Here is a 27,919-nt window from a genome sequence, read left to right as displayed (position 1 = left end):
AGTCAGCAATTTCCTCTTCCACTTCAAACTCAACAGAGCTATCAATGACTGAAGCTTAAGTAAGAGAATACTTCTCCCAAGTATACTTCCATTTTAACATAGAACAAGCTTTAAAACAAGAGGAGAAATGATTAATGGGGTTTGAGGCTTCAGGAAGCCAGCGGAATGCAGTCTAACTGTGCGGCAGGAACTACAGAGGACATGCACTCTGTGTCCAGTTTGAGGCCAGGTCCAGTGTAAGACACGAGATTCTCTAAGCTGCCTGCTCATACTTGAGCTACACATACCTTGCATACTTCTCTGGACAGAGACCGCCTCCTCTGAAGCACCAGAGAACTTTTCTTTCTAAAGAAAAAGAATTGGATATTTAGAAAATAGAAAGATTTCAAATTATAAAAACTAAAAGTTTCTATCAGTTATAACGACAATGCTATCTACTTTCTGTTGCTGGCTTTTTCCTTAAAACGAACATACTTAAAACATGGAGGCATCTATTATTACCATTTGCACACTGTGCATGTGTCCGCATGAGGGAATGAGGTCTGTGAGTGTGCACTCCTGGATGTGCATGTATCTGCACACACGTGTGAGGATGCATGCTTATGGAAGTGTATGCAGGCGTGTGTACAAACGTGGGGCCCAGCTCTCTTATCTATGACTTTCCTTTCCCATAATATGTGGGTGTCACCGGCACTGCTCATGGTTATCGGCCTTGATTAAGCTCAAGTTTCTGATGTAGGAGGCAAGGTGAAGGGAGAACAGTTGAGAAAAAGTAAGAAAAAAAAGTCCTACAACTTGGGATTAAGGAAAGAGGATATGGATGAAAGAAAAAGTAATTTCCTGATGTGGAATAAACTGAGTTGTAAGAGAGAATGCTTTGAATTTAGTTAGACAGCGCTCTGCCCTGCTAACAGCCATGCCGATCGCCCAGCACGGTTTCCTGACTTGCTGGCACGAGGAAAGTAGGAGAAGGCACGGAGCAAGACCTCATTATACAGGAAACCTAACGTGCTGGGTATGTCACTTGGATGGTCCATGTGTTTAGGAAAACTAGTAGTGAATAACATGCCAAAGCAATGCATTATCAAAGAACAGATTATTGTTTGGAAGTACAGTAGGTCCCCCTTACTTGTTTCGCCTTCCATGGTTTTGGTTACTCACGGTCAATCAAGGTCCGAAAATATTAAATGGGAAATTGCAGGAATAACAATTCAATAAACAATTCCTAAGTTTTAAATGGTGTGCCATTCTGAGTAGTGTGATGCAATCTCATACCATCCCGCTCATCCCACCCAGACGTCAATCACCCTGTCCAGCACGTCTAAGCCATATACACCACCTGCCCGTTAGTCACTTGGTAGCCATCTCGGTATCACATGGACTATCGTGGTGTCTCAGTGCTTGTGCTGAAGTCACCCTTATTTTACTTAATAATGAGCAAGAGTAGTGATGCTGGCAATTGAAGCCGTCAAGTGCCTCTTTTAAGTGGAAAGGTGAATGTTCTCAACTTGATAAGGAAAAGAAATGTATTTTTGGGGGTACTAAGACCTACAGTAAGAAAGAATCTTCTGTCTGTGAAATTGTGAAGAAGGAAAAAGAAAGTTGTGCTTGTTTTGCTGTTGCACTTCAAACTACAAAAGTTATGGCCACAGTGCCTGGTAAATGCTTACTTAGTTAAGATGGAGACTGCATTACATTTATGGGTGGAAGACACGAACAGAAAACATGTCTCAACTGACAGCAACGTGTTGCACCAGAAAGCTTTGAGGCTATGTGAGGGCTTCAGCAAAGAGGTCCCTGCAACCAGTGACCACATGCACATATAATTTTTATTATGGTGTACTGTCGTAATTGTTCTATTTTAAGTTATTGTCAGTCTCTTGCCTAACTTATAAACTTTGTCATAGGTACGATAGGTCTGTATGTGTAGGAAAAAAGTATTACCTGCGGTTTCAGGCATCCACTGGGGGTCTTGGAACATACCCTCCGCAGATAAGGGGGTCTACTGGAATACCTACCTTTATTGCTAGTTTGGGTTTGATCTGATTTCCCTCAAGGTATTTACCAGCCAGTGACTAACACCCGCAATTTAAATCAATACTTTAAAAGAGAAAAGAAATAGATGCAATACTTCTTTCTTTATGGAGATTTTTGTTTTTAAACAGGAGCAACTGAAATGGCCAGAACCGAAGAGGTACTTACCAAAATCTGAAGTTCTTTTTCCAAAGCCTCTTTCATTCGACTGACTTCACTTAAGTTTTCCTGAAGGTTATTAAGCGTTAGCTCTTTTCCCTGCAGCTCTTTGGTAATGCTACTAGCCTACCATACAGAGTTACGTGGTATAGAAGCAAATAAACAAAAACAAAAAAAGAATGAGAAAGGAAACAGTAAACAAACAGAAAAAAAATTTGAGAAAAAAACACAACTAAACACAACTAACTGAAAAGAGTAAAGGCATGGGTTAGAAGTTTTTTTTGTTTTTTTTTAACTCCAAAAAACCAATCAATGACTTTTCACACGGTCCGTTCTAGATATGATTGCCTAACAGCTATTTTGAGATAGTTAAGAGTGTTTTTCTGTACCTAAATTTGGAATATCAGCATAATCTAAAGCAGAAAGTGCAGATGATTACTTTCTAACTGAGTTAGTTGAGCAGTTTCATTTTCTGGACTTTAAAAACCTTAAGATAGGAATGGTGGATACATGTGGTCTGTGTTATCATTTTCTGTATACGCCTCGAGTACCTCAACATACAAAATAAAATTTTAAAAAATCCATTAGACAACATTCATTAGAAATGGGCTTTCACTAAATCTTGATGTAAAAATGTGGACCAACCATTAACTACATATTCTCTACTAATTAATTTTTGTGTTTTGATTGGTATTTGGGAACCAAGTGAGGAGAGTTGAGAAAAATTTCCTATAATTAGTTTGTCATCTTCGACTAAGATTATTTAGCAATTTTTGCCCACCTCCCGGCATTTAACCATCACAGCCCCTCCTTCTTTGCCAACAGAGCAGCTTCTCCCCCAGAAAGCTCAGAACATTCAGCATCAATATCAGCACCTCAACTAGTGGCAGGAGGGCTGGGAAAGAGTATTCATTCCCCAAGCAACCCTTAGAAGTGAAGATGACATTTAACAAGGCTAGTGAGTAAGAATGCAGCTGGGAGTGTTTCATATCATTTCCTGCCTTGACCAAAAGCATACTTGTCCAGTCTTTCCTCAAAAAAGCCGGGAATAAATTGTATTCCCCTTGTGATACAGAAAAATCTCCACTGAGACGTAAGTGGAATGGCAAAGGGCTCCAGGCTCTTAACCTTAACTTCACCGAGAGCGCTCCTGATCATTGCATGTTCATTGACAACAGTCTGGTAGCTCTCAGAGTTCACATTCTATTTTTATAAATAACGTTACAGACAAGGCAATTAATTCTGTGGGGAGATGATCTGATAAGTTTCTATCTAATTCATTCATTCATTTACCTAACACCATCAACTTAGGCAGTTCTCTATTTAAAAAATAGATTATAGACTGGAACCACGCTTAAACAGGAGATCACAGAACAGCCCAGAGATAATATACTGTCCAGATCAGGAAACCAAAATAAATTCACATAGTTGAGCCACTATTTTCTCTAATCTCCTGCAATGAAACCATATTCAAGACACTCAGAAGACACTATGCTCAACTGGGAAATTTGTTAGCACCAAACAGTTGGTTTTAATTAAATCAGGAATTTGGAGGATGAGTTACCTCAACTTAAATATAACGTACAATGCAAAATAAGAATAACGAACAGAAAAGAAAAAGATGGAGGATGTCAATACAAACCTTGCCACTTTCAGCATTCTTCTCAACCTCTAAATTTTTAATCTGTTTCTCAGCTGCCTCAAGCTGCTGTCTAAGTTTCTCGATTTCCGATTTACCTTCGGAACTGGCTTTCTGAAGGGCATCAAGATCCAAGAGCTTTTCCTCAGCAGCCTTGAGCTGTGATGTAAAATTATCAATAACCTTGGTTTGTTCATTGCATTTGGCTTGTAGTACCTCTAGCTCCTTTACCTTTATTTCAGCTTCCTGCAATTTGTTTAAGGTGTCTTCCATTTCTACTAGATGCTGGTCTTCTGCTTTGTCCAGTTTCGATTTGATGGCTTCCAGACTGTTCTCTTTCTCTTTAATGACCTTCATCAGCTTAGCCTTGACGGCTTCTATCTCTTTGGCATGAGCTGACCGTTCCGAGTCATGTTTATTCTGCAAATTCTCTATTTCGTGCTGGTAATCCAGTCTCACTTTCTCTATTTGCGTTTTCAACTCGGCCAGTTCGGCTGTCTCCGTTCCAACGCCCTTGCTGAAGGACACCTTCAGCTCCTCCATTGCTTGCTGGTGGGACGCAATGGCCGTCTCCAGCTTGGACTTCCACAGCGCAATCACGTCCGAGTTCTCCTTGTTGGCATGCTCCAGCTTGCCTCTCAGGGACTCGTTCTCTTTGGAAAGCTTCTCTGTGGCAGCCTGAAGAGCCTTCATCTCCTTCTGATGCGTTTCTTCCCGGGCTCCAAAATGCTCCTTCAGAGAAGCAACTTCTCTCTGGTGGTCAGTGTGGGTGGCTTCTAACTTTTCTTGCAAAGAGCTTATCTCTTGCAAAAGGGACAGTGACATATCAACATCCCCAGCAGGCTTATTGGACTCTAGCCTTCTTCGCAGCTCAGCTACTTCCTGTACTTTCAATGCTAGGTCTTTTTCTAGTTCCATTATACGAGACTTTTCTGATACTGTAGCCACCTATTAACAGCAGTCCAAAGAAAAAGAGATCTTTTAAATAACAAATCACAGACAACTTTCTTTAACCTTGGAGATTTTTAATAACTATCTCATCGCAAGGCAGCAGTCAAGCCACCAAGAATGCCTATGTGTTAAACTGCCTCTAACTGAGATAAAGGCTTAAGCCCAATTCTGGTAGCTCCAATTCAAGTCTATAATCTTCGGCAAACTTGCACCATTTTGAGATGCTAAAGGAATTTAAAATTGTTATTGAGTTGAACTCACTCCAAATATATTTCTTTTTCCGTCAAAGAAGCTTAAATCAGGGAAGTACCATGTTTCCCCGAAAATAAGACGTAGCCAGACAATCAGCTCCAATGCGTCTTTTGGAGCAAAAATTAATGTAAGACCCACTCTTATTTTAATATAAGACTGGGTTTTATATAATATAATACCAGGTCTTATATTAATTTTTGCTCCAAAAGATGCATTAGGGCTGGTTGGCTACGTCTTATTTTCGGGGAAACACGGTAACCATTAACTGATAATAAGTTAACAGAAATAGTAACTTTCAAAGTTCTCAAATATATCTGCCTGCTGGAAGAAAGAATCCTCCTTATTTTGCAAGTTTTACCTACCCCGCTTCACGTAGGATGTGTAAGTGCTTACTGATCTGATGGGTATGATTTGAAAAGACAGTGGTGTCCAGTATAGTAGCCATTAGCCACATATTAATACTGAGCACTTGAAATGTTGCGCATCTGAGTGACATGGGCTGTAGGTGTAAAGTATACATCAGATTTTGAAGACTTAGGGAAAAAAGAACAAAATATCTCGTTAATTTTTATACTGATTACATGACAAAATGATATTTGGGATATATTAGTTTAAATAAAGTATATTACTAATTTCACCTGTTTCTTTTTATCTATTAAAAAAGTATGTGAATGTACCAGAAAATTTTCAATTATATGTTATGTGGCTTAGATTATACTTCTGTTGGATAGCACTGGCATAGAAGGTATAAAACTATCCATCGAATGTTTCAATGAATACCACATCGACTAGACAATAGAAGCCTCAACGGGATGACGACGAATTTATTAACCTTTTTAAAATGGCAAAGTAAGAATGATTACTTACCTGTGATTATATGTAAGAATCTTACATAGAGTGCTCCTTTTAGACTGTGTAATTCTGCCAGCATTTTGATGTACATACCTGGCTCCCCTAACCCAGTGGTTCTCAGACTTTAATGTGTGCGAGGGTCACCTGGGATATATGTCTGCAATGCAGGTCCCTAGTTTTTCACACGTATTTTGATTCTATTTCAGCTCTGGAATATTACCCAGGAACCTGCTTCTTTTAAACAAAACACCCCAGGACTAAGAAAAACCCTTTATTAACCTATGTCCTTTTATTCTTAGGAAATTTATTTCCCTCTGCTACTTGTTGGGCAGTCAGTTTAGTATACAAAATCCGTGGGAAATGGTAGCTTTGGGAATAAAAATTAATTATTTGACTAACCTGGGAAATAGAAGGGAACATGAATGATTTAAACACACCAGTGAGCCCCAAATTTCAAGGAACAAAACTCCTCCAGATTGCAACTCCTCTCCCTCACTGTCTTTATTGGGACAGAAAATAATAGACCTGCTGTCTTTACTTCCTCTGCCCACCTACAGGCTGCAATACCGATAAAGACTAAAATGTCCACCAAAGAATAGGAAAAGAAAGCACTTTGGTTTCCAAAACTTCATAATTGAGTCATTAAATATTTCAGAGATGACTATAATTGTTGTATTTCAGAGTTATAGATGCTTCAGGTTAAAGGTGTTAATTCACTTATATACTTTTTTCTGGGGTGTGGAGGGAGTAGTTCAAGAGTTTGTTGCCACTAATTAGTCATAACAAAACAGTCAAATTGAGGAAAGGCCAAGTAAAAAAATACGTGAAAATAATAAATAGTGTGATTAAACTTTATGTAGCACTTCTATTTCCCAATTTCTGCCCTCAGGCGAAACGATCAATGTGTCTGCCTCTCCTGTTCGATTAAGGCCATAAAAGTCAGGTATTGTTCTTATTGTTGTTAATATCTGTACAGCACCAAGCAGACCATCTATAAACTGACTTATTGGCTTAGAGACATTCGAAAGCACTTCCTAAAAGCAATGTAGGTGGTATGACACTTATGGCTCACTGGTTAGTTTCACACTTGACAAACCAAGAGTGAGGGTCAACAGAAGACTGACTTGTTCTAGAATTATAACAGCTTGAATCTGAAATATTTGACTAACCCATGCTGTGGGGGAAAAAAAAAGAAAGCATCAAAGTTGTTTGCTGACAAAGCAGTTTGGGAGAGGAGTTCAGAAGTAAAAAAATATCCTTACTTCAACAGCCAATCACACTAAAGGAGCTCAATCTAGTTATTAGTCCCTTGTAGTTCCCAGATCAAGTGTGAGGCTCTCAGTAATAAAGAAACAACATCAGGATCTTTCTTTTTTTTTTAACCAAATACACAGAAGATATCTTTAGTTTTGAGGTCAGCTGAGAACACGTTCTTCTTAAAAAAATAAAAACTTATGATTTGGAGAAGAAAAATCACTCAATTATCTAGATTTTTAGATTAATGATTTCTCAACAAGAAAAATTTCTAAAAATACTAATAATTCAAAAGAAAAAATCAGGATATCAAAATTTGATCAGAGAGAGTAATTTCTGAAATTTTAAAGTTAAGGATATGGGCAATTTAGCCATTGACAGTTAAATTCATGATTTAAAAGGTATATATACATACACATTTCTTATACGTAAATGACTCAGATTATTTCTTAAATCTTTCAGCACAAAACTTTCCACAACAGACTCCTTGCTGTAGTGGTTAAGAACACAGACTCTGGGGCCAAATGGCCTAGATCAAATCCTGGCTCCACCTTACTAGTGTTAGCTTTGTGACCTTAGGCAAATGATGTAACCTCTTTGTGCCTCAGTGTCCTCAGCTGTGGAATGGGACAACACTACCACCTCACTCCTGGGGCTGTGGTGAGACTGAGTAAGTTAATACTGGTAAAGTGCTGAGAATAGTGCCTGGCAATGAAATAAGCACTATGAATATAGATGCTTTAATACACATAAGCAAAAACATGTCAAATGTAGTGGTTCCAAGGGCCAAATACAGTGAGCTGGGGTTTGTACGAAGCCATTCTGTTCCCAACACACTTTTCCCTCCTGACAACTGAGATTTCAACCTCCTGGGTGATGGAAAGGAGAAAAATGCGAAGAGAGATCAGGTATCAAGGAAAAAAAGATAACTGGGGTGAAAGTCCTTAACTCTCATTAAAAAGAACCAATGTTTCAATTCCCTTCCCCCAAGACACCAGGGAAGAAGGCAGTAAAAGAGAGCTAAAGTAAAACAACAACAAAAAATTGTCTAGAAAACCCAGTAACTAGGAATACGAGAATAAGAGGACAATTGACTGCTTGTGGAGAACTGGAGAAATGTATTTCAAGGTATTCATACAGAGAACTTAAATGCAGCTGTGGAGGCCACACAGTGTATGCAGCTGTTGAGTTTCTGATCTTGATTTTGGTTGAGTTACCCAAAGGAAGGAGTCTTCACCTTTGATGAGAGATTTGATGTAAAACTCCTGTGCCTACCCATCTGTCTAAGCTCACGAACAGCATCAAGAGCAAACTCAGGTTGAACCACTGGGTCGAGGCGGAGGCCAAGTGCAAGGCACATCACCCGAGGTGTCCACCCTTCACATCCATGGGTCTGCTTCATTAAACAGTGAAAACCATTACCCTAGTGTCTTCTAACTCCCTCTGGAGTTTGTCAGCTTTGGTCTTTTCAAAGAGCAGGCTCTGTTCAAGCTCCTTAATGCGGGCATGCTCCAGTTTGGTCTGCGTCTGTTAGTAAAAAGGAAGAGGAAGAGAACACAACAGTGCCACCATGACATGCCAGCACAAGAGGAGAGACAGCGACATGCAGGCTGAGCCACCAGTACCTTCTGCCAAAGGATGAACAAAAAGGGTAATGGAGAAGGGAGAGAATGGAGGTGAGATGAGGAGGTTGGCGGGGAGGATGAACACTACAAACGAAAGGATGAGGTGGACAGGGGACATGAGCTTGTGTACTGAGAAAGGAAAAATGGAAAACACATGAGGCAAGATGAAAAGTGTCAGATGCATGCAGCCAAATATAAGTTATATTGATAAGTGAAGTTTATCAGCACAAATTAGAATAGTTAATATTCCTCTAAACTATCATTTTCCCTCCTCCCCACAACAGCTATGTGACATTAATGTGTATGTGACTTTAAAAAGTAGACTGACCCTCAAAATGGTCACCATCACCTAAATGTGAAAAAGGTGACGTCCTAAGTCTTGTGAGTGTTCAGTAAATCCCTTAGAGCAGATCCTTGCCCTGTGGCATACAATTTGATGTGAACAAGGGTCAAGTACGAAACCTCATGAAGGGAATCTAGAAACCAGAGCTCAGGAAATCACTCGAATGGCTTTTGCTGGGACAAGTGAGAAGGATCTGAGATTCTTAGCAACAAGTCTCACATCTGACAGGCCTGGAGCCACTGAAGCTCTAATTTCCTTCCAACAGTGGATTTGCCAAAGGCTATTTATCACCAGAAAAAAAAAAAAAAAAAAAGAAGAAGAAAGAAAAAAAAAGGAAAGCAGATTTACAAAGAGAAAATTTGGTAATATGCTCCACAGCCTCCATCCCTGAGGCTCAGAGCGGGAGAAAAGTCCGGCCAGAACTGGACTCTTTACCTTGATCCTCAGATGAAGTAGTTCTTATCAGCTCAGAGGTAAGAAATGGTGACTCAAAAGCATGAGTTTGAGCAAGAAAAGCTGGTAAGATCCTAACCATGTTTCAAAACCTCCGAGATTCCCGTCATACTCACTTAGGTGTAACCTGATGGAGAACCCGGAAGGTGAGCTCTTTCTAACAGGTTTAAGTGCAGCGGACTCCTAATCAGTTGGAAATCATTTAGTATCAGCCTAATGTACCTCTTTCCCATTCACCTGTCCTACCCAAAAGGTTCAGCATAATCAACTGACAAAACCTACTGACAGAACTGCTCTCAGCAGCTTCTAGTTACTTGTATTAAATATTTCTGTGGTTCTAACTGGTCAGATCTATCAGTCTGGACCATTATGGGCAATGAGAAGATGACAACAAACTCTAAATAAAGGAGCAGAAAGCAGTGCAGAGCTTAAGTAGAAGGTGGAATGTTTTACGTTATAAACATCTTTACTCACTCTGGTGGTCCTCGGAGGATTTCAATGTATTCAAGAGGTCACTTTGCTTATAAACAGGTATAAACCATCATGGAATATTTAAAAGGTAGACAGAAAATTTAAAAAAAACTTCATCTGTTTCAGCTCTTACACTCAACAAAAATAATAACATTGAAAACCTAACTGTCTTCATAGTCCCCTTGGCCCACATGTGCTTTAGACAGAAGTTGTTCAATTCACCTGCTTTCACAAGAAAGAGAATCTACTCCCGATCTACATAACTGAGGTCACATTCTAAAGAACTGAAATCCAAAACTAAAGGGAAAAAGCAAAAGGCAACAGAACCTTTTTTCTCCTCTGGACACGGGAGTTCAGTGCCCTGTGAGTGAAAGGTCACTACTTCCATTGAGTGGAATCTTCTCCCCCCTCAGAGGGAGACCTTCGGTGACTGCAGCAGGAGCTCCGTCCTAGCGGTGTGCACACGAATGACGGCGCGGGCCTCCACTGCTGTCTCTGATCAAAGATCAGCAAGGGAGCTAGTGACCCACTCCCCTGCCATGGTCTGTAGTAAGAATGTTACACTGCACAGAACAACCGCCTCTGAAAATTATCCCTTCGTTAGAGTGCAACAGAGGGTCCCAAGAGGACAGTCCTGGGACGGGGACTGAGAGGGGAAGCAAAGGCTCTGCGAGAAGCGCACAGAGAGGCAGGAGGGAGACCCCATGCAGACTGACACCGGATACAGCGGAAGCCTGTTCGGGAAGGAGAAAGGAGACCCAGATCACTGAAGTAGCTTCACAAAAAGGAAACCTTTAGAACGGAGGCTGTTTTAAAATTCAGTCTTGAGTTGTCTATTTTAGCTGCCAGGAGGCAGTAGGAAGAAATATTCTTTGTTTTAATTTTGTTTTCTTTCAGTTGGCATCACAGCTGGCAGGGTGCACTAAACCAGGCTTTTGAGCCACTTTGGTACGAGTTGGACTGGGTGTTTGATTTTAAGTGGAGGAAGGAAGGAAACGAAAAACACCTACATGCCTAGTAGTATTGATAGAAAAATCTCACTTTGAGAAGAATACATTCACTGAAGAATGCTTGCCTTTAGTTTTAAAACACAGGGAAAAGACTGCAGCAACAAATGCTCGTTTGAATTTCTAGTCAGCTGCAATGACAGGCACTGGCCAGCAGCGGGAGCTCACACCAAAGGCAACCAGTTGGGGGTTCACAATTCCCTTTCACTCTCACTGGAATAAAATTAAACCATTTCGGAAAACTTCCCCCAGAATTTCTATAATTCCTTCATCTAATATGTTTTATGCCTCAGCCAGCTATCACCTCTTTCAGAATAATTCTATTAAAATAAGAAGACATGCATTAAGTGAGGAGAGCCAGGCCCACTGACAAATTTTTTTTCTTTTTGGCGAAATTCTTTGTATAGCAAATATATGCCTAAGCATGAAACAAATGGATTTTTAGAGTTTAGTCATTACATACAATTTCTTTAGGATACAAATGTAACTGCTTTGAAAGCGCCATGCACAGAAATATTAAGGTCAATGTCTCAAGGTCAGATTATGCAGTTAGTGTTTGAGTACATCAATAAGCATTTTAATCTGTAATCGATCTGTGTTAACAAGAGATATATCCACACAGTTAAGTGCCCTCTTACATTCTCAGGATCTTCAGAAATCTGGCTCTTTTGCTATCAGTAAAAAAATACAAAATTAACAACAAAAGAGAGGTTCAACTAAAGTTTCAATATGTGTTAGGGTTTCAAAATAACTGATTAATTTCAAGTAAGTTTATCAGACAGACTATACTAGCCCAGTGCTGATGCAAATATTTTAACCTGCTCCTCCCCAAACAGCCTCGGCTATATTTCATATGAATTAGATGATGATATGAAACTTCTAATGAGACTTTGGGGTATATTTAAATGGATGACAGTAACACAAAAGTCAACTAAAGAAATGTGACTGTATATGAAATGAGTGAAGAAGATATCTATTAAATTAATAATCCATTAAATCCTGGGCCCTATAAAACTAAAACTCCGAAAATGTTTTCCTTACTCTTTGTTTCTTGTACAGATACATCTGTTTCCAAAGAAATTAGAATTCCCATTTGGAAGGGCCTTTGAAATGTAAGCATTGTGTGGGCAGTCAATAAACTAAAATTGTAATGGTAGCAAAAATGTATATTCTGAGAACTTCACAGAAAAGTGCAATTTTTACTAAAATTGATTAAAGTACCAAAAATCTGAAAAATTTGAAAAATTAGTAATTTATATTTGTCATATATCTAGCAGTGGTTTGAAAAACATCAAAACCATTTACAATTCTGGTGTCCAATTAAAAAACTAATAGGAATAATCGTGAAGAGATTAGAAACGATGGTCAAGGAAAATCTCTGTGAATTTAAAATATGCCATGGAAGTAAAAGAAATTAAAATATAAATTGCTCGTTTTTCTGGTAATTATTTTTTTTAAAAAATCAACTACTAGAACATATATTTAATTCTTTTGTAGGGTGATACAAGATTCATCCTGGTCAATTGAAAAGCAAAGCTGAGATAAAGCGAAAAGCTTTGTTTTGGACTATTCTATAGAAAAAAAAAAGATTCCTTAAAAATGCCATTTCTGGTCATCAGAGGAACATATAGAGTCTCACTTAGGACACACTGCCAGATTTATGACTCGATTAACTCCAATTCAAGGTTTTGAATTTTGAAACCCAAGAAAAGAGTAGTGAAAGTTTTACTGGGCCCCAGAGGTGGGACAGCACGGTCGCAGCCCGAGGATGGACTCCATCACCTCGCTGAGCACCATGCCCACAGCCCAGCCGGCCGGAGACTGGCGCTCCTGCCACTCCCTCTGCTCCTGCTCTGGCCACATGTATCAGCTGGCACAACGGTTCACCCACATTTCTGAACATTGGTACCCATAAAAGCTTTAGAGCTGGAGGGGTTTTACCTCAAGATCTCCTTTAGTAATTGATTCTTCCTCAACCCGGAACTGAAGGTCCTCAACCTTCCTGTGGAACAAAATGGAAACAAAGCTTTAAGAAAGTAACTAAGAAACATGTCTGCCTTACCATACCACACCCCACACCCCAAAGAATTACACATACACAGATATATACAGTCAATACCCTGGTGAATTTAGCGGACGATCAGGGAAAGAAATACCTTAGAGAGAAAGAAAATACATGCATCTTTAGACCTCTGGTTTATAAATCTAAGAGCTCTACTCTATTTAGGAAACTCCCAAGTTTTATCCAGGTACTGATTCCAGAAGGCCTGAGGTAGGAGCTGAGAAAAACCAACTGGTTCCCTTGGTCACAACCACCAGAATGGATCTAATCAAGACAAGACCAGCCTAAAGGATAAAGGTCTGATTACCACAGAATTAGGTTTGAGAAGGCAAGTTTGTAATTTCTACTTTTCAATAACAGAACATAGGGGAAAGTGGCACAGAAAACGAATCTCTTTATACCACCCCACATCAGCAATTTTAGGGTGAGGTGAGCAGACTACCCATGCCGAGATCCCTGGACAATACTGGTACCTGTTCCAAGAGTTGGAGAATAAAGCTGTAACGCTTTGGGGGAGAAGCAAACACAAGTTCTACTTCTTTGCTTCTAAAGTACACATTGCTTCACATTTTAAAATCTGTGGTATTGGGTGTGGGTTTCAATCAATACCGTCACAAAGTCAATGAAATATGGTATTCTGAAGATACATTTCTGCTGCTCAGCAGTCCGCAGAGCAAGAATTGATTTAAGAACAGAAGCAAATGGTAGTAGCGCCTCGGCACTCAGAAGGGCCTACAAGGACCTGTCACTATCGCTCATTTACTTGTAGCCACGTTTAGGATGCGAGGAGAACTTCCTATGTATAGTGTTTCTGTCTCCAGTGAGAAACACTTCATTTTCCTCTGGGTAAGAGGCTTGGTATTACACCTCCTCTGCGTCCCCTTACCATGGCAGTCCTGATGCCCATCCTGACTGCAGTTACACTAGATAACTAGTGAATTAAGTCACTATCAGAAATGACAAAAGATGGCACTAAATGCAACACAGGACAAACATCCCTAACCAGAGATGTTCAAATGGTTTTCATGAAGACACTTTTTTCAGAGATCTTGTTTGTTAACGGCCTTAAAAACCTGTTTTAAGAACCAAACATGTTTTCTGTCTCATACAATTTAGCACTTGATTTCATCGTGGCCGGGATATTTCTCTAATTGCTTCACATGAGAGGTGTTTTCCTAGTAATAAGGTACTGAGTTTCTCAAGAACAGGGACCTTATATCACCCACCGGACAAAATCCAATTTCATTAGCTACATGGAAGGTGTTTTGTAAATATTGGGTGACTTGGACCTAGAATATCCTTGCCCAGGAATGGCTCCAGGTGGGAGCTGGTTTGCATGAACTCCACAGCATGACTAAGGCTGTCCTCCAGAGGATGGTTCACACCGGCGGCACTCACTAAACAGCTTTCCGTTCACCAGAAGTGTCTAGATGATCCTACGCCTCTCAAAAACAGTCAAATCAAAGCAAACCCTCCTCACAGCACGACAATGTCAGTTTCCACAAAGCACGGTCGGTCATTACTTTGGTTCTAATGGTTGCCGCCAACAGGTGAATGGGAAGGGTCGTTTATAAGGAACAGGCCACACCTGCACCAGGGAACAGTTTAGGATCACCTTTTCTCTTCTTCAAGTTGGTTGAGCAGCTCCACCTTCTCCCTGTCAGCTGCTTCCACCATTGTTCGCAGCTGGTCCATCTTGGCCTCCAATTCCAGGACATGCTGGGGAAGGTAAGGAGGTGGGTCAATGAGCGGCCCTTTCTGACCGAGACAGGCCCACAGAAGCCTCCAAAATGCTATGGCTCAGTGGTACCACTGTGGGCTGGCGCTACTCTAAAACCTTCTCACGGTAAAATGCGTTCTATGATCTTTAACAGGTCATTCTCGGCAGCATTCCTGGAAGCTAGATGATGGAAACCACACCACTGAAGCAATAGAGGGCAATTTTTAAGCAACTCTCGTCTTTTGGGAAACTGAGACTCACACAAAGGATAATCTACAAAACAGAAGTTGTAATCACAGGTAAAGTCCTAGTAAAAAAGCTCACCTAACACAGGTAGGCCAAAAGACCTGGACCTAAAGACCAGAAGGCTAAGTAGACTCAAGAAGAACCAACTCCTTCTTTATGCTGATGCAAACTGCTACCCCAGACCACAGCTGTCACACAAGCTCAGCAAAGACACTGACACTCATTTCCAGTGCTCCTGAGACTAGCTCCCCGGCTCTCAGCACCAGTAAGCGGTCCAGCCTCCTCCCTCAATTTCAAACCCGTCACCATCTCCACAACAAGTCAGCTTAGAACCCGTCACCATCTCCACAACAAGGTCAGGGCCAGACTTCACCTGGTCGTGTCCATCCCGGGCCAGAGCTAGCTCCTGCTCTATTTCCCCCACGTGGCTCGTGGCCTTGGCCACCTCCGCCCTCTCTAGGTCCCGTTCAGCCAGCAGCTGCTCAATGTGCTGCTGCTTCTCCTTCAGGGCCTCCTGGAGGGCAGTGGTCCCGGAGATCTTCCTGGCGTAACGGGAGGAGGTTTCGGTCAACTGCAAAGGAAAGTTAAAGAAGTGAAGGGCGATGATGCGTGAGGGACGCAGGAAGGAGCAATGCATGCACGGCAGGCGTCTCCCCGGCAAAGCAAAAGCGCTGCCCTGCTCACGGGCCTGACAATTACTGGGAAAGGCTTTCGTCAAGAAGACAAAACAGCAAGTGCCTCCTGAATGTAAATTTCACAAAGAACACACCAATGTAAAGAGGTCCTGGAGCACTCAGGAAGATGTTTAGGAAGAGAGTAAGTGGCTCGAGTCAAAGGTACCCTGAGGGCAGCTGACAAAATTCCACAGCACCCCTTTACCAAGTTTCTCTAACTCCATTTCGGCCTGAGCAACAATAATAGCTATCTTCTTGTTAGGACACTTTGGCCAATCTTGCGATCTTTAGACTTGAGATTGAGACTTTTTTCAACTTCTAAAGCTTCTGAATACCATTAAGTAACCAAGAGGTCACCCTTAGCGTCACGAACCTTCCTTCAATTGATTAAATAGTTGGATCTTGGTCAGGATCTTCTGCATCTTTCTTTCAAAATGAAAGGCAGAGACGCTCTCACCCAGGAATCCAGCCTGGAGGGCCTGCATCCCCACCTCCAGATTTATAATGATAAGAGGAAACTATCTGCTTTCAAAAGAGTCAGGGAGTGGGTGAGTGTGTGTGTATATGTCTGGGCAAGTACACACATAAGAGAAAGGAAGAAAAAGGACAGGGAAGAGGGGAAAGAGGAATTTATGAAGAAAGAGAAGTAGGAGAGGGAAGGAGGGAGAAAAGAGGGGAGATGAAGAGGGAAATGGGAGGACAGAAGTGAAGCAGAAAGAGACTTGCAGGGCTCCGGGGTGGAGAAAGAACGGTTTCAGTTCTGTCGTCTGTCACTCTTTGCTGTTTCACAATCCTGATCCCAACATCTTGAGGCTACAGTCATGTAAAAACACAGAGAAAAGAACCTCTTATTAAATGTTAACAGGTAGCTGGGCAAGTTGAATAATATTCTTCCAAGCCAGGCTTCAGGGGCTGGTCGTCAAGAAAAGGCCTCATCCCTTGGCAAGTGTTTGTCCAAGGCCATTTCGCAGCGATGGCTGGCTCTAGAGGACTGCAGCCTTGCCTTTATCTGCAATCAGAGCCTCATGTGCTGCTTGAATGCTCTGCTCTTCATCCGTCCACCTGAGCTCTCATCCAGGGTACAGACTGAGGGTGAGGATCTGTCATTAATTAATAGTTAGGCAATCTGATAACTAGGAGAGTAAAGGAATACAATCAAACCCAAATTGTCTTCTGTGGTTTCTATTTAGTGAAATTTCTTGAATTACTTATACATATTGGGGAGGGGAGAAAATTCCTGTTCTCTTTTAATGTCTGACCTTGACTTTCCAATTTCATTTCATGTACGTTTAATTATACTTTCCCATACTAACATTTCTCCCAAATAAATCTGAGGTTCCCAAACCCTGAGCAGAGATACCCCAGGGCGCTGCACCAACTTCACAGGGCACTGTGAAATATTTTTTAATTTCAAGGGGAACACAGCGATACCTGTTGGACACCATGCAAACTACTAGCTTGAAGCAATTCAGCTTCAACAGGCTTTGGCTACAGGTAAGTGATAAAAATTTATTCAAGGGTCTTAAGAGTTTGCAACCTGAAACATACCTAGGCAATACCCAGATTGCGCTGAAGAAAAAAGGAAAACTAAGAGTTCTATTAAAGAGCACATTCTTGAGAAGAATTAGTCCTGCCTTCTTAGCCTCTGGACTGGTCCGAGATGATAATCTTACAAATATCTGGTGGTCTAGATAATGGATGTCAAGTGGTCTGGACACATGAACATTCTTTCTTAAGTCCTTCAGGAAGTTATCAGAGGGTTATCTATAGGCTTCCTATATATACATCTTCAGGCATAACTGGAAATTTCAAAAGTTTAAGTTCCCACACTAGTTAAAGAAAGAATAGAATCTTTCCTCATGCCTCAGCCCACATGATTTTAATAATTTAGCAGCCTCACTACAGTAACTCCACTTTATTTCTTCACTCCTTTCTCAGATGGTCATACATTCCTTTCGATGACGCCGTCTTTCCAAAGCTAAATTTTGGCTACTGTCATGACAAAAAGCAAGTACTGCGCAAAACTCAGTGCAGACAGGAAATGAGGGTGGAGGGTTCAGTAAGATCCCATGGTTTGACAGGTGCCCAAAAGTAGCATGCACCCTAAGAGTAATCAGTTGTGGTTATTTAAGAATGAATTTTAAATATTAGTTTTTGTTTTAATTAACAGGTATCATTTTTTTTTGAACAGCTACTAAATTGTTAGGACATAAATATTACATTGCTTAAAACCTAATTACTTAATAAACAGAACTGTGAGCACCATGCAAACATAACTGAAACACTAACAGCAGTCTGAAAGTTTGGGCACCCCTGAGCTCAATACTTTCAGAAGACCATTTTGCATGAAAGAATCTTTAGACTTTCTTATGTGTGAGAATACGATCATATTGCTGAGATATATTTCTAGGAAATCACACTTTCAATTATTCTATATTCTTGGCATATTTTTTATGGTGATTTTTTTATTTAGAAACAATAGGCACCCTATATAAAGATATTAAAAAATAAGCTGTTTTACAAGGAGACTCATTTCTCTTTTGTCAGTATCCTTCACTGAACGAGGTGAGCTACGAGGAATCAGAACTGGTCTGAAAAGTAGAAGGACAGATTGGGGGGAGCTGGGAGAGCTTGGTTATTTTCCGAAGAAATGGACATTTATAGAAATGGACATTTATAATTACAATGTAATAAAAATGACTCAAGAAAGAATTCCTAGTCCAAACTAGAGCCTTCTGGGGAACTGTCCAGGATTAACAAACCGACTAAATGTCCACATTAGAGTTTGCTGAGCCCCGTGAATAAGGCTCTGTCCAAACAGGAGTTTCTTCACCTCCCTTTCATTGTTCTCGTCAAGCTTTTCCATCAAGTTCATCTGTAATTTTTCTATTGAAGATGCAGACCTTCTTTTCATACGCAAAATGTAATCATCCAAGCAGGTTTTTATTTTCCCTGAAGACAAGAGGAGGAAAGTCCAGTGGGCTGGCAGAGGAGCACCACCCCCATCTCAACGAGAGTCCTCCACCTTCCCTCTCCTTGCCCGACATCAATGGAAAGCTGGCAAAACGAGATGGAGGGTCTTACTCCCCATCACAGCACTTAACCTTCTAACTCCTGTCTGTAGCTCACCATCGTAACGCAGATCCCGAATTCAGTCTGGAGTACAATCTTATGCTGCCATTTCAAATTTAAACAGTATCTGCCTCGCTTCAAATAAATAAACTTAAGGGAAGAGGATGAAGCCAGAGTCATTGCTTTGACCCTAATAAAACACCACGTTAACAACCAGAATGAGACGCTGCCTGTTTTAATTCTGATGACTCTATTTTTACTGATTTAAAAGGGGAAAAGCGAGGAGGAGAGAGGAAGAGCGGGTGGGAGGAGAAGATGGAGAGAGCAGACAAAACAAAACGTGGCTCTTCCTAGCACCCTTTCCAGGCCGGTAGTTCCCCTCCGTTTCCTCTGGCCCAAGACAGGATCATCCACACAACTGCTTTCAGTGGGTTAGACTGTATTAACATAGAATTAAAATGCTAAGAACTTGGCTTTTCTCAAAACACTTTAGCTCCTAAAACTGTTTGAAGTCAAAGAGCTTCGTCCTTGAGGAAAACGATCTCCCCAAATTTCCTGTCATTCTTGCGCCCAAAGTGATTTCAGAGAAAAGAAATCATCCCAGATGTTGGACTAAGCAGTAGTTACTTACAGATTCACCAACAACTGTACATCTTAAAGCCTTAAGCATCTGACAGGGGCTGTTAAAAACTATTTTAAAACTTGTGTTCTTGCTAGGTTTTGTGGTGGAACCTGTAAGGACTCCCACCAGCAGCGACTACCGTTCAGTACGAGGGCAACTTAGCAGGTCTTAGAGCAAAGCAGGTGCACTGAGCACGGGCACTTCCTGCGCCTGGGGCTAGAGACATGCAGGAAGGAAGGGGGCTTACTAATCCTGTCCGACTGGGCTTGCTGCTCACGGAGGAGGCCACCGAGCTCATGGAGCTGAGGGAGGAGGCAGAAGGGCTGCGCTTCAGGCTGGCGGGCGTGGTCGCCATCACTCGCCTCACAGCAGCGGCCTTGGCTTTGGCTGGCGTCGTAGAAGGAAAGCCAATCTTGGTTACTTTGTGGACAGGAGCAAACAAGCCGTATTTGGGTTGACACTGAAAATACCTTTAGAGAATAATAATAAGATCAGTAACAAAAATGTAATTATAAGAAATGACAACTATAACCAAGAAGCTCTCTTTGGACTGGTTTGCTGTGAATTCCACCCCTGAGCTGGGCGATGCAGCATTCACATGTACGCAGGCTGATAAATATGCCCTCAATACGGCTTTAGCAAACACACTCATAAACGGCAATACATGCACAGAGAGTAACTCATCTGCTACTAAGGTTCCACACAAAGGGAGTAAGTATTTCTATTATCTCATAAACGTTCAGCAGAGGACTTCAGCAATCTAGTGATCTCATTTAATAAAACCTTGCCAAACAAATGAAGAGAAGCCAAAAGGATGCCATAATATTTCCTTTCTATTTTGAAAAATAAACTGAAAATACCATACACAATATTATAATGGTGGATACATGTCATTATACATTTGTCTAAAACCACAGAATGCACAGCACCAAGAGTGAACGCAAATGGAAACTATGGACTCCGGCTGATTGTGACGTGGCAGCGCAGCTCCATCCGTTGTAACAAATGCACCATCGGGTACAGACTGTTGATAATGGGGGTCGGGGGGGCTGGGCATGTGGGGAGGAGGCAGGATGTATATGGGACAACTCTGTACCTTCCTCTCAATTTATCTATGAATCTAAACCTGCTCTAAAAAAAAAAGTCTTAAAAATAAATAAACTGAACGCTTGTTCAAAATCTACACATATATGTTACTAAAAGAGAAAGTCAAAAGAACAACTCCAACTCTAGCGGGAAAAAGCAGCAGAGGAGTCTTAGGAAATAAAAGCGCAGCTCTTCAAGACACTCATTTCCACTTTATCAGACACAACTGGGGAGACCTGCTGGAGCACCTTTACGTACAAGCGGGAGACGAGATGTGGCACAAGCCAAACAAACCTGGTTCCAGCAACGGCCCCGTCATTCTTCCCGAGAGGCTCGTCTAACTCCACACCACACCATTCCCCCTTGGCAAAGTCTGTCTCCCCGAGAAACCGGACTACACCAGCCTTAGTGCCACCAACCTGGAACAGAGAATGTTAAAATGAAGAGATGAACATAATTCCTCAGCTAAATCCTTTGCGGTTCCGACCAATAATTAAGTACTGCCCTCCAACATTTCTACTTTCCCTCCCACTCTGTAGCGAGTCCTGTCCAAAGACTGGCCAAGATTACCCGGGTGACATGTTACCTGAGTGATTTGATACTTGATATATCCCAATAGTGACACAGCCTGTGTGATATTGGTCGTTAAGGGTGTTGTCCAACAAATTATTCCTTCTAGAAAAATACTTTATTACTCCAGAGGATTTTCCTGCTTCAAAATAAATATTTGCTACAAAAATAAAACCCCTGCATCACTAAAGGAAAACAAAATTCACCCGTAATCCACTGTAACAATGGCTGTGTTTGGTTTCTCATACATCCTTTTCATCTTTCTCCATGGAAAGCAGTAAACACATACATATTAAGGACAAATATTCCCACATCCACACACGTTTGCTTTTGGTGTCTCTAACTGTATGTTACATGAAAATCTAAATTCTTTAAAATATTGATATTTTCCACTGGAAGGCTCTCCATTTCTTCACAACTGTTAAAATTATTATTCTTCACATTTTATTTTACATGAACACAGTTCAAAACTGTGAGTCTTTTTAAATGTTTGACTCTGTCCCAGCCATTGTTTAACAGGTGAACATTATTTCCAAAATTCTTCCACCACCATTTATTAATTATTCCTTCCTTTGCCGTTATTTATTTCAAATACTCACTTTACCATACTCTCACTCATGTACACATGAGGACACACAAATGTGTCTGAATCTTTCTGCAGGTTCAGTATTCATGCTGCTGCCACCACATTTCACTTACTGCTACTTTACAATCTGTATCATATTTGCTGAGTGGGTTTACCTTACTACTCTTCTTCAGCATATTCTTTGATATTCTTACTTTTATTTTTTTGAGCTTTCTTCTTAACTTTTTTTCCCTAAAATTCCACCAATTTTAGAAGAGGTGGATCACTACAGGAAATTCAGAATACTACAAGCAAAAAATCAATGTAATACCTGTGCTCGCAACACCCTGCGAGTCACCGCTGACCCCGTGGTTCACTTCCCCTGCTACGTGATGGCAGCTGTTTAGTATTCCACACTACAGATGTATCACAATATGCACTTTACTCATTTTGCATTTGGGATGTTCACCTTTTTCTTATTGATTTAAAAAACTCTTTATATATTTAAATTAATTATTGAATAGCCAATACAGTTTAATGGTTTCAAAATTTTAAATAGAAATCGGTATGGAGGGAAGAGTCTCCCTGACTAACTTCTCATCCCCTCTTTGCCCCCTTCCCACCATCCCCCATCACAAGTAACCATTACAGTAACTGACTTACAGTGTATCCTTCCTCCCAGCATTTCTTTATGCACATAAAAGCAAACGTTAATTTATATTTTTCCTCCCTTTTGTTTTTACACAAAAGCCTGTGTGTGACATGCACTATTCTGCACCTTGTTGTGTTCCATGTCACAACACTGAGAACTTTCTTCTCTGTCTTTACAGTTGCATGTCATTCCACTGTGTGGGTGCATTCCAGTTTATGACATCAGCCCCTACTGAGAGGCATGAATTTTGTGAGCAACACTCCTCTTAAGCAGGTTTATTTACTTAATACATTAAAAAATCACTTTGCCTAATTCTTTAAAAAAGTGCAATGAGATTGTGTTAAACATAGATTACTTTGGGAAGGTAATTTATTTTAGTGATCTTTACCTTAAAAGGAACCAGCTTTTAAGTTTTTCCCTTTTGTTTGTTTTTGATGTTCTTTATTTTATTTAATTCATTTTTTATCTTTACTATTTCCTTTCTCCTACTTCCTTTTGATTTATTGTTCTTTCCTTCCTAATTTCCTAAGTCCAATACTAAATTTATTTTTTGTCTTGATTTTTTAATACTAAAGGCATTTGTTTCTACTTTTTCTCTGAATATAGTTTTTTATGAGTTTGGGATGACACATATTTTTTTTTCCCCAGCTCTGTTTAACCCTTTGTTGAAGACGGAAAATGTTACAGCCTCAGAGGTATATACTTTTTCTCTGAAAGAGAAACTCCTTTGTGAAACTGATTTAAGGAACCAAAGGAGTTAGGGTTTAAGTTTCTCTAGGCAGGGAGGGCACGTGAAGGGTGACAGAGAGCAGGTAGCTCCAGGACATTTCAGAAAAGTCCTGGTGCCATGATAGGTGTCCTGAGGAAAGACAAAGTTGGAGGCTGGAAAAAAAGCACACAGGAACTCTGCTGCGTCCAGCAGCGCCCAGCAGAGCAGAGCAGGCACTCAACAAAGATTTGCTGAATAAATGAAAGGGGATCTACTGTGTTTCTCCGAAAATAAGACCGGGTCTTATATTATTTTTGCTTCAAAAGACACATTAAGGCTTATGTTCAGGAGATGTCATCCTGAAAAATCATGCTGGGGCTTATTTTCCAGTTAGGTCTTACTTCAGGGGAAACACGGTACATTGAAAAGGAGCCTTTCCATGTAAACCAACTATAGGAAAAAGATATCCCATAACTGAGGCTGTATTTGTTATCTCCGAAGCAAGCAAAAAAAAGAAATATGCTAGATGAGCTCTAAAGATGGACAAATTCAAATGCTCTATTATAAACTAGTCAAGTTGCTTAATTTCTAAATCTGTTTCCTCATAAGTAAAATGGGGATAATTCTAGGACTGTTGTGAGAATTAGTAAAATAACCCACATAAAACTGCTTAGCAGCAGGAGTCCACCGTATGTTAGCAGCTAGTTTGTCCACGCTGATGAGTGTACTGGTTCTAGATTTGGCACACGTGACTTTTTCACACTCTTACTGGTATGCGTGGGATCGACAGTCACCTACCTAAGACTGCCCCCTACACCTCAGCACTCAGAGCGAGAGTCTAACTAACCAACATCAGCTGAGCAGAACACAGAACATTAGCTGAAGATGACGCAACCTCCTCAAATAATCTTGTTGAATTCTTTGGGGGTGAGTCTAAGTTACTGTCATTTGTTTTTCTAAGAGGCGTCTAACAGGCTGTGGTCAGTAAAATCTCCAGGCAAACCACAGGCTTCATTCAGATCAGAAGCTTTATAAAAGATTAACACAAATAACAAATTAGCAACTATTTCTCTAAATGTAGGTAGTATAACATGCATTTACCCTGAAAAAAGAACCACATGCCACTAAAGTTTGAAATGGATGCTTACTAACTAGTTCCTAGAAGGGACAGTTTTTCTTACACTTCTCCCACCAAATTTGGAATTCTTGACTCATGTAATAGACAATATGCATTCTTTTTCCTGTAAAAGATCACCAGTAATCATTCAAAATATCAACAAAGTCACATGAAGTCCTAAAAATCACTCAAACAACACTTTTCTACGTAAATATTTTACAGTCAAAATTTTTTCTAAGCATTTAAACATAATTTTTTATGAAGTTACTTGGTTTTACTTCTCATGTGTTGCAGAGAATCTTAGTATGTGCATTTACATTAAGTATAAGCCACAATTTTCAAATCTATGTTTTAGGGATATCAAAAATGTCCAACACTGAAACAAAAAGAGATTCCCATGGCAAACACAAATAACTACCTTCATTCTTTTTACTCTCAGAATGCAAGCATGTAACTCCTAACACTGTGGTCAACCTAAGTCAAAATTAGAAGTCACCGCTGGAGACAAAATTCATTCAAATTAGAAACTCAACTAAAGGAAACCTAGCTTAGTCATGCTTTAGCAAGTCTCAGATTTTTAAGTTCTCATTCATTCATTCAGTAAACACTTTTTGAGTGTGTGGGCCCTTGGGATACAAAGATAAACAGAAAACAGTGTTGGCTTAATGGAGAGAGAAATTCCAATAAGTAATTCCAGTGAAAAGTGATTTTAAGAGGTTTCTTAAAAAAAAAAAAAATGCTGTGGGAACAGAGACAAATACCCTTCTTGTAAACTCTTGTGAAAAATAACAACACTGATAAATTCTGCTGGGCTAATGAATGGATCCACAAATAAGAAACAGGAAACATTTAATCCTCTCTAAACTCTCCCATTTATTCATTATCAACTTCCAAACAAGCCATTTAATCTGACTGGGCCTTGGTTTATAAAGCTATAAAATGTCAATGAGGGGAAATAAGGGATTGTTTCACAGGAATTTTGTGAGCAACAAAATTTTGTGAGGTGGCTCCTTTATGACATCATTTTGAGTCTCCTAACCTGTAACATATGATGGTAAGAAAACCCACTTGAAAAACTAACATGACAAGAACAGATGATGTGTAACATATTCTCTTATAAATTCCTCCCTCGGGCAAATAGGTAAACAAAGATGACATAATTATGAAGACACTGATTAAAAGATTTTAAAAAAAAGTTATGCTTGACTTGCATTTTAACTCTTGAAACGAATTTTTCCTTCTGAAAAGCATATTAACTCCTTTAGGATCCAGGACCCCAAGAATATCAAGAAACGGGGGAAAAAAGCGGGCAGAGGTTGTTACCTCAGGGAATGGGCACAGAATTGCTTTTTGATATAAGGTTATAAGCACATTTTAAACTACGAGCATGAATTCCTTTATACTTTTTTAAATTAATAAAAACTAGGTGAGTGGATAAATAAAATGTGGTATACCCATAAAATGGAGTATATTCAGTCATACAAAGCAATGAATTATAATATGATGAAGCCTAAAACATACTAAGTGAAAGAAGCCAGACATTTAAAAACTATAATGTTTCCCCAAATATAAGACCTAGCCAGACAATCAGCTCTAATGCGTCTTTTGGAGCAAAAATGAATATAGACCCGGTCTTATATTACATTATGTTATATAAGACCCGGTCTTATGGTAAAATAAGACCGGGTCTTATATTCATTTTTGCTCGAAAGACGCATTAGAGCTGATTGTCCAGCTAGGTCTTATATTCGGGGAAACACGGTATCTATTATAAAATGACATTTCTAGGAAATATCCAGGAAAGGCAAATCTATAGAGACAGAAGGCAGATTGGTGATTGACTGGTGCTGGAGGTGGGAGTGGAAAATGACTTGCAAATTAGCATGAGGGAACTCTTTGGGGTGATGAAAATATAAAACTGGATTATAGTGACTGTATATAACTCTATACATTTATTAAAAATCACTGAATTGTTCATCACTTGCAATGGATGCATAAGTTACACCTCCATAAAGCTGTTTAAAAATGAAATCGATACCATTAAATAAAAGATATGTTTAGCTTAAAATGAAAAATGGGCAGTAATGCATGTATGTTAGAGCAGCAAGAATGAAGAGGCTGGCAATACAAAAAACTGAAATTCCACCTGGGTGTCATACAGCCTTTCTTTGCTTTCTTTCTCTCCTTCCTTTCTTCCTTCCTTCCTTCTTTCTTTTTTTAAATAAAAGTCATACAAAGATGTATAGAGGCTAGCATGCTCAATCCCCAAATTTAACTTGGGGCTATTTCTCCATATTACTGACAGTACTACCTAAAGAAGTGAGCAAAGTGTAACAGCTAATTATACTGTGTGTGCATATTAAATAACTTTCTCCTGGAAAGAGTTACCTGGGGAGTGGGAAGAAGTCAAACAAATCTATTATTAATCTGTGAGAAGTTGCAAAAGAGAGTTCTACATTTTTCTACATTTATCCACTCGTATTCAAAACATTCTTGCCCAAATTCCTGAAAACACCAGCAAAACAAAAAAGCAAACACAACGCAGTATATTCTATAGGTTTTCAAAGTAGGCAGTTTAGGCAAATGTATTTCCAGAGCTCCACAAGTATTTCATTTAAAAAACTATTTAAAACAAAACAAAATCCACCCCTGTTAGCTTTGGGGTTGACAAAGTACAGAATATTTAATCACCCAAGTCAGTCTCTTATATGACACTAATAAGATTAAAAAGCGATGCACTTGACCAAAATGATATTAGCAAAGTTTGATTTTCTAACCTGTATAAGACCATAAGCTATAAACAGTTTCAGGCTCAAGGCATTTTTGTAATTATGCTTAAAGAATTCATGAAAACGGTATTAGAAATTAGAAGATGTGACCTAGTAACAGGCATTTCAGCATTAGTCTCAAGCCTGGGCAGTGGTCAAACTTCCCTCCCCCAGAGTCCCCAAGCAGGACGGAGCGAGCTGCTTCCTCAACCCAGAAACAGCCAGTCCCAGGCACCTATGCAAAGTTCTCAAGGCAGGAGAGATACCAGCTTGGATGCCTTTGGGGTTAAGAGCCTGGCTTAGGTTTGCCAAAAGAACCCTAATTTCACACTAATCGGCCAGGGCCCAGTCACCGAGCCCTGTAGAGAATTCTGCGAGCCGTGGGAAAACACCACCACGGGTGCGGGCACACTCAGGGTTCCGCGCAGAGGACAGCATCATCGGACTGACATTCCCAATGCATCACTGTGGCACCGTGTGAAGAACAGAACTGAGAGACAGGCTAGCAGCCTGACAGCAGCCTGGACGTCCAGGTAAAGGTGAGGATGCCTATTCATGCAGATCAACAGGACTGGAGAGAGGAGGACGGAGAGTGAAACCAAAGGCATGAAATCTGATGGGCGGATGGATAATGGTACACATGCCCCGGCCTCAAAAGTACTGTGAGAAAGGCACTTATTCTTCCACCGTCTCACCACCGAAAGCAATAAGCAGGAAGAGGAGAACTGACATCAACTAGCAGCTGCCAAGATTTCCCTCTACTGAACCCGGCTGTGCACAGATTGGAGGAAGGTGCCACATCGAGCTCCATCGCTAGTGTGATGCTCTCTGCATCTCCCTCCCGGTAATCCTACAAGGTTATGGGGAGGAAGGCTGAAAGCTTCTGGAAACTGAAAATGAGAAAAGTCAAAACCAGAATCAGAAGAAAATAATTCAAATCTGCAGCAATCCTGGCTGCAAAAGAATCAGGCTAAGTAAAATCTATTGCGCTGGAAAAGATCTCGTCAGCCAAAGTC

At 40.3% G+C, this 27,919-nt stretch overlaps 1 protein-coding gene across 15 annotated transcripts in view; it reads right to left on the bottom strand.

Moving 5' to 3' along the window:
* The window catches only part of CLIP1 (CAP-Gly domain containing linker protein 1), a 105,808-nt gene that overhangs the window by 37,702 nt on the left and 40,187 nt on the right, over positions 1-27,919 (bottom strand). For 6 of the 15 annotated variants that reach the window (XM_033097405.1, XM_033097408.1, XM_033097409.1 and 3 more), the window contains 10 exons: positions 20,817-20,941; positions 19,684-19,906; positions 15,442-15,639; positions 14,718-14,821; positions 12,982-13,042; positions 11,679-11,711; positions 8,564-8,668; positions 3,836-4,780; positions 2,203-2,319; positions 288-345 (listed from right to left, as the gene is read on the bottom strand). In XM_033097405.1, the coding sequence (XP_032953296.1) occupies positions 288-345; positions 2,203-2,319; positions 3,836-4,780; positions 8,564-8,668; positions 11,679-11,711; positions 12,982-13,042; positions 14,718-14,821; positions 15,442-15,639; positions 19,684-19,906; positions 20,817-20,941 (1,969 nt within the window). The remainder of the gene's footprint in view (positions 1-287; positions 346-2,202; positions 2,320-3,835; positions 4,781-8,563; positions 8,669-11,678; positions 11,712-12,981; positions 13,043-14,717; positions 14,822-15,441; positions 15,640-19,683; positions 19,907-20,816; positions 20,942-27,919) is intronic. The other 9 variants (XM_033097412.1, XM_033097413.1, XM_033097419.1 and 6 more) reach the window with 6 other exon arrangements.

This window comes from Rhinolophus ferrumequinum, chromosome 25, assembly GCF_004115265.2.
Source record: "Rhinolophus ferrumequinum isolate MPI-CBG mRhiFer1 chromosome 25, mRhiFer1_v1.p, whole genome shotgun sequence".
In the NCBI taxonomy this organism is placed as follows: domain Eukaryota; kingdom Metazoa; phylum Chordata; class Mammalia; order Chiroptera; family Rhinolophidae; genus Rhinolophus; species Rhinolophus ferrumequinum.
Note: the sequence above shows the minus strand (reverse complement) of the source record. Positions and strands in the feature narration are given on the sequence as shown.